The sequence below is a fragment of the Camelus dromedarius genome, chromosome 2 (genome assembly GCF_036321535.1).
Source record: "Camelus dromedarius isolate mCamDro1 chromosome 2, mCamDro1.pat, whole genome shotgun sequence".
Lineage (NCBI taxonomy): Eukaryota > Metazoa > Chordata > Mammalia > Artiodactyla > Camelidae > Camelus > Camelus dromedarius.
This window is the reverse complement of record NC_087437.1, coordinates 4,663,113-4,676,699: the sequence shown is the minus strand read 5'-3', so window position 1 is coordinate 4,676,699 and position 13,587 is coordinate 4,663,113. Positions and strand designations below refer to the sequence as shown.

The 13,587-nt window shown below is 56.8% G+C and overlaps 1 protein-coding gene across 1 annotated transcript in view; it reads left to right on the top strand.

Moving 5' to 3' along the window:
* The window catches only part of COLQ (collagen like tail subunit of asymmetric acetylcholinesterase), a 54,191-nt gene extending 42,119 nt beyond the window's left edge, over positions 1–12,072 (top strand). The window contains exons 12-17 of the mRNA XM_031466959.2: positions 809–914; positions 6,525–6,664; positions 7,481–7,600; positions 7,995–8,115; positions 9,468–9,570; positions 10,687–12,072. Coding sequence (XP_031322819.1) covers positions 809–914; positions 6,525–6,664; positions 7,481–7,600; positions 7,995–8,115; positions 9,468–9,570; positions 10,687–10,756 — 660 coding nt within the window. The 3' untranslated portion in view covers positions 10,757–12,072. The remainder of the gene's footprint in view (positions 1–808; positions 915–6,524; positions 6,665–7,480; positions 7,601–7,994; positions 8,116–9,467; positions 9,571–10,686) is intronic.
* The last annotated feature ends 1,515 nt before the right edge of the window (positions 12,073–13,587 follow it).

Below are 13,587 nucleotides of genomic sequence, written 5' to 3'. Positions count from 1 at the left end.
GGGCAGAGAGGCGTCTTGAGAAGGGAAACAAAAGGCTTGGTGCTCTGAAGACCAAAAGCACTGGAAAGAAGGCCAGGATAAGCGGGGAAAGCCCACTGGGCAGGGCGGCGGGGGGTTTGTCCTGAGAGCAACGGGAGGCCACAGGGGAGAAACAGCTCTCGTGCTGAAACTGAAAAGGTCCTACGAGCATGCGGAGGCCTGGAGCCAGATGATTGTGTGAACCCCTGCTCTTTGCTTGAGCCTCTGTCCCTTCACCTGCCTGGTGACGGGAATGGGTTGGATTGGTTCTGATTGTTTTCAGGACAGAGCAAGAGTGACTCTGTAGAAAACAAACTTATGGTTACAGGAGGAGAGAGGGACAGGGAGAGGGGAAAATTAGGGGTGTGGGATTAATAGACACAAACTACTGCACACAAAAGAGAGAAACAACAAGGACTTACTGTAGAGCACAGAGAATTATACCCAAATTTTGTTATAACCTGTGTAATCTGCAAAAAAAAGTAATCTGCAAAAAAAAAAAAAATAAAAAGCACCCAATCACTATGACGTACACCTGAAACTAACACAATATTGTAAATCAACTGTACTTCAGTTAAAAAAAAAAAAGTAATGCCTATAGACTTGCATCCATCGCTGTCTCAAATGTCACTTGCCACAAGGTTTTTAGGAGCTTGGGGGTCCCCCTGGGACTGTATCCTCCCCTGGGCACTTGCTCCAAAGTGCAAGTGGTCCCCAACTTAGAGGTAAGTGGGGAAGGAAGTTTTCCGTGTCATGCTGTTGTAACAGCTTCTGTCTTCCTCTCTGTCAGGGGCAGAAGGGAGACAGTGGAGTGATGGGCCCACCAGGCAAACCTGGGCCTTCTGGTCCACCTGGCCGTCCAGGTCCCCCAGGCCCCCCGGGCCTCCCATCTGCAGGTAAGAGCTACCCCTCTTCACCGGATAGACCGTGTCATCCTTCTGGCCAGCCTCCCAGAGAGGGCACAGGGTGTCAGCAGAGGCCTGCCTTGTGTTTTGAGTTAGAAATGACCCAAAGCATTTCAATATGTTGATAATTTCTCCACGATTTAGCTTCTTCAAATTTTACCCAAGAGAGATCAACACAATTCTGGCTCTGTTTTAGCATTCTGGAGAACAATTAGAGGAGAAGAAAAAGAAAAAGAAATTACACTGGTGATGCCATTTCTACTTTAAATGAAAAATGGCAGGTGCCTATTTCATCAACTAACACCATTTTCTGGAAAAATATTTCATGGCTCCAAGCAATTCTCTTAGATCTAGAAGTAAAGACAATGTTGTAAATTTTTCTGTCTTACAAGGTGTTATGAAAGGGTCCTTACTGATTTTCATTGAATATGGGAAGAAATCTCTAAAAAGAAACAAATGTTTACATTGAAGAGGGCAGAGGAAGGCCGCTGCCTTGCTTCACCTTGTCTCACTGGCTGAGCCCAGGCTCCAGTTTAGTTTGCCAGCTCCAAGTAAGGCCTCTCATGGCACATCGTCTGTATGAACAGCAGCTCCAGGCCCAGGAATACTGTTTCCTGACAGTGCAAGATTCTTTGTCCTCAGTTTTAAAGGGATCCAAATTTTTCTTCTAATTTTACAGTGCACTTTTCCCCACCGTGCTTATGGGAATATATTTACAACCACATCATGGGATGGCCACGAAATGTCATTTTGTTAGATCCTTTAAGCCCAGTTAAAACTGGCCCTGCGACTCCATCCTGCCGGGCTGGCAGGAGAAGTCAGTGTCGGGCATTATTGGGGTTTTCTTCCCTTCTTCAACTGCCACAAAGCAGTGGGGGCCAAAGATCTGGGGAGTTATGGCAGAGAAACATCAGGGGAGGGCCCTCCAGCCTTTGACCCGCCCTGTTCAACTCTGAAATGGCCGTGGTCGGAGGCCGTGTGCTCAGACACGTGACCACCTTCCTCCTGGCAGGCTTGGGCAGCAGATCATGTCCAAGGCTGAGAATCCTGGTCCCCAGCGTTCCACTTCCCCAGGAGAGCCCACAGCCGCCCCTTCTGAGATCTCATCTCTTCTCCAGGATTCAGGAGTCCCTGTCCCTCCCCTGTCTGCTGGGACCCCTCCTCTTCTGACCTCAGCCCCTCCCTCCTCACACTCCTCCTACACCGCCCCTCCCTGAGGAGCTTTTCTCTTTTGAGAACAGAAAGCAGAAAGACAGAAGTCTTCAAGTAGTCAGCAAGTCTTAGCAAGGGCAAGAAAGCCGTAAAGTCTTGCCACCTCCTTGAAACTGGGAGAGGAAAAAGTAACGGGAGAACGAGCGTCAGTTACTGTGATGCTAGCCGTCCGGCCGCACCTGTTTCGGTTTGTTAGGGGAGCTGGACGGAGGTGCAGCTCAGGCCCTCTGTCCACGCCCCCTGACCCATGTCCCTGAGTTGACCGGATGATCCAGGGAAGGTTGTTCCTGTGGGTCCTCTGCCTCCTTGTTCTGGTTGCATGACATTCCCCGAGCCCATGACCTCGTGCCGCCTGCGCCAGGGATGGCGAGCATGGCCTGAAGCCTGGGCTTTGCCTGGAAGGGACTCTCTCAGGCTATTTAGGGGCTCACAAAACTGAGGACTAGCCGGGGGGGGAGTGGGGTTGGGAGCAACCTCAGCAAACGAAGACGTCAGTGGTCTCGCTGTGCATATCTGACTTGAGTCCTGGTTCCCTCCTGGGGCCTGGAGACCCTCGGCAGCTCACGGAGATGCCCACTGTTCTGTCTTATCGTCTCTGGTTGTTTGCGACCCCGTCCCTGCAGCAGGGTCAGCGTGATCCTACCTTCTCTCCTTGGCCTTCCAGCTCCCTCTCATGCAGCTCGTTTGCCCACCCCCTCCTCCCCAGACCCCAGCCTCACTGCCCTCTGCCCTCCAGGGGACTCTGCTCTCTGGTGAGCACATTCTCACCATCTCTCTCTCACGTGGCCTGAAATAGCTCTCCTGTCATCTTCTGGTCCACGCCACCAAATCCCCTCCTTCTTCCAAAGCCCTCTCTTCAGTAAGGCCTTCCTTATCCCTCACCGGGTGGGTGTCCGGCCCCTGGCCCCAGTCCCACGTGGCGTCTGCTGTGGCCCCTCCCCTGGTGACTGTCTTCTGCAGATATGTTTCCTCTTCCAGGTGGCAGGTCCTTGAGGCACAGTCTTGGCCGAGTCAGCTCTGCCTCCTCATGGCATCTGGCAGGTGGGGTGGGCGGGGCCGGCCCCAGCAGGGGCTCCCACACCTGGGTTACCTTGGCTCTCAGTCTGTCCCCATGGGTCACCGCACAGCAGGCAAGCAGGAAGCGGGCCACCTCTCTGACTGATGTCCCCTCCCTGTGCCTGCCTTTGAGTCCTTCCCTTCTGGGGAACCTCCCAGGATGAGAGGCTGAAGAAAATGGGGCCATAATCCTGCTCTTTGGAAACGTTTTTTGGGGGCTGGGGAGAGAGGGGGTGGGAGGAGTTTAAAAGAGAACTTCCCTTTGCTTGGGACCAGCTGGAGCACCATCAAGGGGTGGGGACAGAACCTTTGAGATCAAAGTCCCAGACTCACTCTCAGGGAACAAAGGATGTGTCTTCCTGCCTCTGAGGTTCTGTACACTACTTCCCAGAGTTCCAGAAGACCTGCCCCAAATCCGTCTTGGGATATCCGTGGTCTCTGTGGACCCCGGGTTCCACTCCCCTGGTCTAGTTCAGGCCTCCTCTTATAGATAAGAACTGTGGGCCTCAGAAACTGCACACACACCCCCAAGGTCACACAGCTGATTGGCGGCCACTCTTGGTCCTGAGACCTTCCTACATGGTCGTGCAGCCTCTGAGGGGCAGAGTGTAGGACCAGGGGATGTGGAGACTATTCTGTGGTCCTCTGCCTTCCCCAAGACCCCTGCTCAGACCTGCTCCCGCCAGCAGAGATGGGAGGCTCCCTGGGCAAAGATGGAGAGCCAGGTCCTCGGGCTCTCATGGATGGTGGAGAGGCCAGGCCCACCGGACAAGTTCCGAAAGGCCAAGCTGGGGAAGTTTGGGTCAATGCAGGCTATCAGGAAGCCCCCCAACAGCTGGGAGGACACGCAGAGAAATGGCTGTGGTGGCGGGAAGCAGGCTCCCTGCCACATCCTGCCGTCCCGTCTGGAGCCTCCTCTGCATCTGCGTCTGCTGCCTGGTGCTCAGGTGGGATGGTGCTGGGGTGGAGGGGGACTTTTTTGTCACCCAGGTTAACCAAGAAAGAGGGACTGGCGGGGTGGGTGAGGGAACTAGGGCAAAATGTCTGTAGGATGTAATTTGCAACGACCAGATTAGAAATTTGGCTGAGTCCTTCCTGCACCCAGGCCAGGTATAAGTGAATCAGCATGGTACCTGGGGATTGCCAGCTTCCTGCGAGCATCAGTATTCTTGGCCACGTGTCTTTTGAACATCAGAGTGTTAAGTCAAACATAAATTCAAATCTCAGCCTCACCACTAAGTAGCTGGATAACTGGACACACTCCTGAATCTCTCTGAGGCCATGATTCTGGAGGTGTCATCGGGGCTGCAGAGCCTGCGGGAAGTTTGCTCCCATGCCTTCTCGTGCCCTCGGTTGCAGGGCCTTCCCACCTCATCTTCCCCAGGTGCTTGCCTCCCCGCAACATTCCTGGGCTGCTGGAGGCTCTGTCTGTCCAAGCTCCACTGAAAATATCAGAACATGAGATGGGTGCCCCTCCCACAGGATTGCAGTCGTATTTCCTGTTAGAACAAACAGCCCTCACTTGGTATCAGGTGCTGGCAGGCCTCCCTTCCCCTCAGGCTGGCAGCGTTCTGGTCCCGGCCATCTCTGTCCACCAGCTCAGGAGGGCTCGGGGTGCGGGCCCTCGGACTGGGGTCTCCTCCTCCAGCTGCAGCCGCTTCCCCGGGGGCCCCGAGGTCATTTTTCCCTGCCCTTGTGGGACCTGCAGACCATGTCCCCAGTGGCTGGCTGCCCTGGATACAGTTCTACAACCTGACACCAATGGCTGGCCAGTCTCCCAGCTCCCCCGCCTTCCCGGGAGGAGGGTGCGTCCTTATTTCCGTTTTCAGTCCCCGTGTCCCCTCGCTTCCTGCTGGGAGGCTCTGGCACTTTCCTGCCAGCTGGAGCTCTAGTCTTTCTTTTCCTTCCGGTCAGTCTGCACTCATTCATTCAGTCATCTGACATGTACGGTGCCTCTGCTGGTTACCCCCTACTGGTGAGTGAGGACAGGCACCCACCTGCCCTGTTGACGCTGACGTTCTCCTGGGGGAGACCGACCCAGACTGGATAATCTCACAGTGGATACAACCAGAGATGAGTGCTGGGAGGAAAAGTCCACGAGACTGTATCTGATGTGGACGGGAGGGAGCGTGAGGAGGCAGAGAGGCTTCCCTGAAGAAGTGATGCTTGAACCCAGATCAGGAGTGAGTGCGGAGGCACCTGGGAGAGGGGTGGGGACAGCCTGCTGGGGGATTTTGTGCCAAGACCATTTACTGGGACTGGCGGCTCTCAAACTCGGCGCTCATTGGAACCATTGTGAGAGCTTTGAAAAGCACAATGCCTGGGTGCTATTCTCAGCCATCCTACTGGAATTGGTCTGGAGGGTGGCTGGGGCATCAGGGCCTTGAGAAGTCCAGGTGAGACCTACTCCCCAGCAGGGCTCCCACTTTGCAGGGAGTAAAGTTCCTGATCACATCTTTCCAGGACACTCTCTTAGTATCAGGGAAGAACAAACAGGCCTGGCATTTTCAGACATTCCATTTTCTTCCAGAAGGATTAAAGAAACCCATATTCAGAAATCCCTTTGTAAAGATCCCGTATATAAGAACAAAATCAAATGATTCAGCAAATAATAAACGTTATGAGTCAGCAAATAATAAACGTTATGAGTCAGCAAATAATAAACGTTATCAGCCAGCAATGGGGTCATCAGCCAGAAGACCCCCTTAATAATGGTCTAAACAAAAAGGGGACTGTTTTTCTCATACAACAAAGAAGTCCAGAGGTGGACAGTGGCTGGCTGGGGTTCAGCCTCTAAGTGTCACTATCAGGGCCCCAGGCCCACGAGGCCCTGGTTTTTTCTGCATGTTGGCTTCTCTTCTCATGTTTGTTACTTCGCGGTTGCAGCATGGCTGCTGTAGCATCAGACATCTTGTCTGTCTTCCAGGCAGGAAGGAGGAATCTCTGTCTCCCATCATCTATGTTTCTCCCCTATGAGGATAGACTTTTCCAGATGTTCCCCCTTCTCCCACCACAGACCTTGCATTAGTGAACACTGTGGCACATAGTCACCTCCAGGGGCATAGTCTTCTGGAGTTCATGCCATCTGTCTGGTCTCGAAAGTATAGAGAGAGGGAAGGGAGAAAGAGGGTCAGGAAAGGTGCTGCCACACCCAGTGTGGTTAAGGAAGCACCACTTCCTCCAGACCTTGGACCGCAAGGTCTCTCCTCCAGGCCTACCGGAGATCCTGTGGACTTCAGACTCCTTTCTGTCCTGAAGGTTGCTGACACCTCCCTGGGCTGTTTGGTTTCCTCTTCCTTTGCTCTAGTAACACGGCCCTCTGTTGCTTCCTAGGACAACTTGTAATGGGACCCAAGGGGGAAAGAGGATTTCCCGGGCCTCCAGGAAGATGTCTTTGTGGAACTCCCACAAATGTGAACAACCGTCCCTATGGGGAGTCGGCGTATGGGCCCAGTTCCCCGCGAGTCCCCGTGGTAAGGCTCTTCTGGGAGGAATCTGGGGAGGTGACCCGTCACCCGATGCCACCCTGCGCTTAGTAAAAGCCTTTTAGTAAAACTTATTTCCCCATTATACCGGACAAACTCATTAGAGGAAATGGGAAAATCAGAAAAAACAAAAGAAGAGAACCAAATTGTCCATTTGGTTGTGGGTTCATTTTGGAGTATTTTCTTGGTCTTTTTGAAGAAACACAAATTACAGAAAATTTCAAATAAACACAAAAGCAGAATTAATAGTCTAATGGACCGCCACATCCTCTTCACCCAAGTTCAACAACGATCAACTCTTGGATTTTTCTGAAGTAAACCCTGGACGTCAGTTTGTCCTTTGCAGGGAGATATGATAATCTGTCTGTCATGTGGCTGTGCTATGGTTCATGAAATCAGTGCGCTGTTGTCACGTATGTGTCAGTGCACCCAAGCTTTCCCCTGATGTAAACAGCACCGTCTGAACGCCTCTGAGCATCAGAATTGTGCTAAGCATCATTTCTACATGTTAAATGACTGGATTAGATGACATCTTTATTTAAGTCTTTATTTAAGTACCAGTTTACACGTTTAAAAGTTTTAAACCTCGGCGGACATTTTTATTTCGGTCTCAGACACCAGGAACTGGATTGGGAGGGTATGGGAGTGGACAGGCGTCACCCATGCAGGAGGGACCCGGGAGTGTGACTCCCGACCCCATCCCCTGAGCACCGGCCCCAGGACGAGACTGTTTCCTCCTCCGACTCCTCCCCCGTCCCCCGTAGATGTGTTTTCTGGAATCCTCACCAGTGTGTTCCCCCGCAGATTTTTGTGGTCAACAACCAGGAGGAGCTTGAGAGGCTGAACACCCGAAACGCCATTGCCTTCCGCAGGGATCAGAGGTCTCTCTACTTCAAGGACAGCGTTGGCTGGCTGCCCATCCAGGTACCTGGGGTGGGGGTGGCACCCAGGACACACCCCGCCCAGCTGAGGGGCACCCAAAGAAGGAGAGGCCGGCAGTGGGCCCGGCGCGGGGGCCTGTGCAGTCTGCTCCTGTGGGAGACTGAGCCCCCTCACCCCGCTGCTGAGAGCTCTCCGTGGTCCACACATGGAGCCTCCGCTCTGGGCCCAGGCTCCGGACCGCCCCGCCCTGCCTTCCCGCCACCCCCAGAGCTCTGGGCCACGGGACAGGAGTGCCCTTCCCTCCCCAGGAAGCCGAGGGCTTCCCCCGCCCCCCCCCCCCCCCCACTGCCTGCATCCAGCGCCTCTGCGCCTCTGTCCCCGGCGCCTGCGCTGCATGGCGCGCCCTCCCTGGCAACTGTTCTGTTTCTCTGGCCAGCTGACTCCTCTCTACCCGGTGGACTACGCCGCGGACCCCCGCGGCTTCTGTGGGGACGGGGTCCTGCAGCCTGGGGAGGAGTGTGATGACGGCAACGCGGACGCGGGTGACGACTGCATCCGTGAGTGGGGCCAGGCCGGGATGCCCGCTGCGCTGGTTTGGGGCAGTTCCAGAGCCACAGCTGGGCTGCCGGGGCACCGCCCTCCCCACTCTGGCCAAATGTGGACCTGCCATGCACGCATGGCGATGGGGTCGGTGTCAAGGATCTTGGCCCCAGAGAAACCACCAGGCCCCCCGTCTTCTCTGAATCTTGCAAAACCCACATCCTGATCCACGTTCTTTAGCAAAAGAGAAAAGCGCTGCAGGACTGAGGGCAAACGGGAGGAGCCAGGCACCTGCACGAGGACCCGCTCTCAGCAGACAGCCCTGCGGGGGGAGTGGGCGGCCGGAGCCCCCTCAGGCTCCGGATGCCACAGGCTCGGGCAGGCAGTGTAGTGCTGGAGGGCTGCCTCTTTTCCCCTTTTTCTTTTTAATCAAGTGACAGGAGCAGGAGGTGAGGGGTCAGACAGAGTGTGGCTGCAGGTCTCAAAGCCACCAGCTCAGCTTCACGCCCAGAGCAGAGGCTGCGGTGGGTAAGGTGGTGGAGGCCTTGCTTCCCCCACTGACAGAAAGATGGGTGTGATGCTCCGACAGCCAAGCCCTTAGATCCTGGGCAGTTCCTTAAGCTGACATGCGCGTGGATGGTCTTGGGGGAGTAAGGGCTCAGAGCGCCCTCACTGAGTTATGGTGAAGCCTCTGCTGAGAGGAGCCAGGCTGCACTCAGGCCCGAAACATGCGGGTGCGAAGGCAAGGAGCTCAGGGGAGGGTGAGCGTGCCCAGGGTGGGTACGGAGTGGGAGGCAGTCTGTCCTCCCATGTAGCTGCACCTCCCATGACAGTCCCCAGGGTGGCAGTTCCAAGCATGCTGGCTCTGCCTGGGGTCCCTCTGGCCCTGGTGCATGAAGGGACTCGTGGGGTCTGAAGCGCTGTGAAAGCCGGGCGGGGTTTGAACTCCAGGCCCCTCCCCTGGTGTAAGAACTGGACCCCGTGCAAGATGGGCTGGCTCTCGGGGGACCCAGGGTCGCCATCTGGAGGCTTCCTGCAGACAAACAGCGGTCAAGGCTACCTGGTGCCGGCCTCTGTCTCCTGATGCTTGACTCGCGGGAACCTGCAGTGGTCCTGCGATGGGAGGCAGCGTCCAGGCCCCAGGCTTGGGACAGGACACTGGGGCTCCGGGGCCAGTGCTCTCAGTCTCTCGGCCAGCAAGTGGCAGGACTGGGCGGGGGGTTGGTCTCCTTCCAGGGATCATGGCCTGAAGTTTTGTGGAGGTTGGTCCACCAGGGTGCAGGCTCTGGGGGGATCCTTTTTGGCCACAAGGTCCTGCCAGGCTGTTCCCCCTGTCCCCCCTCAGGGTGGCCCTTCTGTGTCCCCTCAGGCTGTCGCCGGGCCTACTGTGGAGACGGCCACCGGCACAGGGGCGTGGAGGACTGTGACGGCTCTGACTTCGGCCACCTGACCTGTGAGACCTATCTCCCCGGGTAGGGACCACTTCCATCCTGCATCCTCTTCGTTTGACAAATATCCCTGGGGGCCCCTTATGTACTTTCTAGACACTGAGAGAGGGTGATACGTAACAGAGCTCATGGTCCCTGCTCATGTGGGGTCGGGGAGGCGATGAACACATGACCCTTCAGGCCCCCAGCTCCAGCCTGGGCCCTGGGCCCTGGGCATCAGCAGCACTGTGCTCACCATGGCCCCAGGCGAGCAGCTTCATTCCCAGTGGCTCCCGGGATCATAGGGTCCCTGGGCAGTGGGCCTCAGAGGGGAGCCCAGTGGAGGATGGAGGTATCCGGGCACTTCAAAGAATCGAAATGTGGTCACCCGCAAACTCAGTTTAGGCTGGGCCAGGACCCTTTGCAGCTGCGTGTCCTCCCCCTTGCCGAAGCCAGAGGCTCCTAACAGACACCTGCCAGAGAGCTGGCGGAAGCTCTGAGCAGGTTGGTGCCCCATGAAGACATCTGAGTGTGGACAATCAGACGTGGAGTATAGGCCAGTGCAGCGCAGGGCTCACCGCTGTCTTGGTGTGGTGACTCTCCGAGTCCCTGGGAGCCTCAGGGGTGCATGGGGACGCGGGTGTAGTGCATTACACACTGGCTCGGAATTAGCACCCGGGCTCACAGAGGTGTGGGCTGCGTTGTCCAATACGGTAGCCCCTGGTCACATGTTGCTATTTAAATTTCAATAAAGTTAAAAACCCAGTTCTTCAGTCGCACTAACCTTATTTCGGGAGCTCCACAGCTACGTGTGGCCAGCGGCCGCCATGCTGGGCGGCACAGAGGCAGTGCAGGGTGTCTGACGGACTTTGCTGGGAACCTCTCTGGCCTGGAGAGGTGGGCGACTCCCTCAGAGACGCTGCGTTCAGAGCACAGTCGCCTGCCAACCCAGTGTTCCCAGGTCCCTCGGCTTGACTTGGCTGCCCCAAGCCCCACACCCCACATGAGAGTGAGAACAGTCTCTGAGGAGCCCTTGGCCCTCAGTGAGGTGGCAGCAGGGGCAGCTGGTTGGTGAGGTTTGACCAAGGTCATGAGAGGTGGCCTTTTAGAATGTGGCTGTGTCCCCAGCTCCCGCCCACGGCCTGTGTCTGCCTCCCTCAGGTCGTATGGAGACCTGCGGTGCACCCCGTACTGCTATATCGACTCCACGCCCTGCCGCTACTTCACCTGAGGGCCGCCTGGAGGAGGCAGCCCTACCACGGAGCTGGCAGCAGCCCCTCCACCCTTGGCAGACTGACCTCGCCTGTCCTGGTCCAGTTTCCACCACCTTTGAGCGACAGAAACAAGGACAAACTCTTGCTGCTAAGACGTGCTTTTAACTCAGTCCGACTGGAGGAACTTAGGACACTTGCATCCTGTCCTAACCCCAAGTCCCAGGACTCCTCCACGTGCCCAGCCTGGGAACTGCTCCCCGTCGCACCCTCTGGCCCGACAGCCGGCCTGCAGGGCCCTTTCCTCCCGATGCTGTGGACTTGGCTTCGCACTGTTAGACACACACGACTGTTGGAGTTTGCTCTCATCTTGGGGTGTCTGGGGGGCAGGCCTCTCCCCTCCTCTGACCTCTGGGACTGTGAGCATTCTCACCCGGCCCTGGGGACCACAGAGCAGGGACATGGGCCCATTCTTGGGGTGGCCCCCAGCTCTGGGCCTGCCCAGGGACCCCCCAACTGGCCACAGCCCAGCAAGGCCTCCTGTGGATGCGGCCCTCCCAGGAAGAGCCCCCAACTGTGAAAAAGGACTGAGGATGCCGCCCAGCCCGCGCTTTGCCCCGGGGGGTGCTTGCCGTGCGAAAGAAAGCAGGGCAGTGGCCTCCCCATCCCTGGCACCGTCCTGACCTCGCAGCTCTGTGCACTTGGGCCTCTGTCTCATAAGCGGCCCTCTGCCCCTCTCTCAGTCAGGAGATTCGCTGGCAGGCAGGCCGTTGGTGGGTCCCTGGGAAAGTGCCGCCTGGTTTCCCGCCTGGCCCCACGACTGAGCATGAGGTGCGAGCTCTGGGCACTGTCCTGTCTGTCCTGAGCGCCAGTCCCGGCTGCCTGCCAACTCCTGTCGCCCTGGGACCGCCTCCTGTGTCTCCGTGGTGCGTGCCCGTGTGCCAGAGCCCCCGTGTCTACAGGATCGTGAGTCCTGCGTGTCCGTGAACCGCCTTTCACCTCCATCTTTCCTGAGTGGGGCTTAGCTTTGTTTGGGAAAGACATCTTTCCCACAGCAGACCTCAAATGGGACGTGCCTGCTGGTCACCAGGTGGAGGGACACTCCTGGGCTCATGTACAAGGCTGTTAACTGTGCCTAAGTCTCAGGCCGTCGGCGTAGTGATGGTGGTTTGTCGTGGGCAGGATCAGCCCAGGGGTGGTGTCCAGAGGGACCACTGGTCAGCCTGGTTCCCTCAGCCTCTACCGCAATTCCTGGGGTGATGTTACATGGCCCACGTCGTCCCATGTGAAGCCACCGCCTTCATACTGGGACCTCCAGATGGGAAATCAGTAAATAAAGGCCGTGTGCTTCCCTATGGTGGCTCTCTCTTCCCTAGGGGTGTGGGGCTGGTGTCCCAGAACTGCTGGCTGGAATGAGAGGTCTGAATTCAAGTCTGCTTCACAGACTCTGCAGAGGGTTCTGGAATGTGGGAGCAGTCCTGCTCCCTCAGGGACGAGGGAGGAAACTGAGGTCCAGGGATGTGGAGGGACTTGCCCAAGGTCACAAAGCCCAGTCTTGCAAACCCAGCCCTGCCCCCAGCTTCGTGTTAGAATCTGGTTGAGGACAGAATGGAGCTCCAAAACAGCCCTGAGACTTGGCCAGGAGGGCACTGCTCTGGGCTCCCTCTGGCTGTGACCAGGCCAGGAGGAGGAGGTCTCTGGGGCCAAGGTGACATTTGTACACTCCATGCTCCAGGTACTGGGAAGCCCTAATTCCCCACCCTAGGGGTCCTGCTTCCTGGGCCTACACAGCCCTCTCCCCCGTCTTTCCTCCTGCATGACTCACACATAGCTGTAAGCATGAGGGGTGGCCAGGACAAGTGGTTTGCAAGGGCCGGAGATGGAGCTTGGACACGCAGGCTGGGGTTTCCTGGGACAGACACGCCGGTTACCCATCACTAGATGTGCGTGGAGGGCATGTGTGGGTCAAACTGCTTAAGAATCTCTAAATCTCATTATATAAATGGGCCAGCCTACACTCCAGTTTTACTGTTTTACTGGGTTGTCGCCCCCCCCCCCCCCGGAGTGGAGGGAACCAGTTAAATTTTCAACGAAGCACCTGTCTTCCATTTGTGTGGTCACAGTGAGCTCTCAGCTGGAGGACCCTGGCAGTTCACCAAGGAGACTGTTGCCCTGGAGCAGCCCAGTTACCACCGTGGGTGCAGAGGGTCTACAGGTGTGGGGCTGTCTCCCCCATCTTCATGGTAACCATTCTGGGGGGGTGTGGCTCCTATGAGAGGAGTGGGTGAAGGACTCCCCACCTCACCCAAGCCCCACCTCGAGGAAGAGGATGGGAGCTCACACTGCCTTCGCCCGAGGGCTTTCTCTCTGGTGGGGAGGGGCCACCTGAGTTCCGTTCAGCCCCAGGCAGCTGACTGATTTTAGAGTCAGACTAGTCTCCAGGAAACAACCTTACCAAGGAAAGAAACTGGCCATTTCCCTTGTCCCCCACCCCCATCCCACTGCTCCCTTCAGAGAAAGGAGGTGCCCACATCACAATGAGGTTATCCCCCGGGACTTCCTCAAGGGCAGCGATGAATGTTCTGTGCTGTTCCACCCCATGGCCAGCCCCACTCCCCTGGGTGCCCTGGGATGGGAAGGTGACAGCAGTCGTGGTGGTCGTGGGGCTCACCTGGGGAGCTGTGTCCCAGGGGAGGGAGTGGCTCCCAAGCTGTTGGGTTCATCAGAACGACCTGGAGAGCTTGTTACTCTGACTCAGCAGGTCTGGGGTGAGGCCTGAAAATCTGGGTTTCTTGCAGGGTCCCAGGGATGCAGGTGCTGCAGACCAGGGACCAAAGAGCCCACTCTGGGG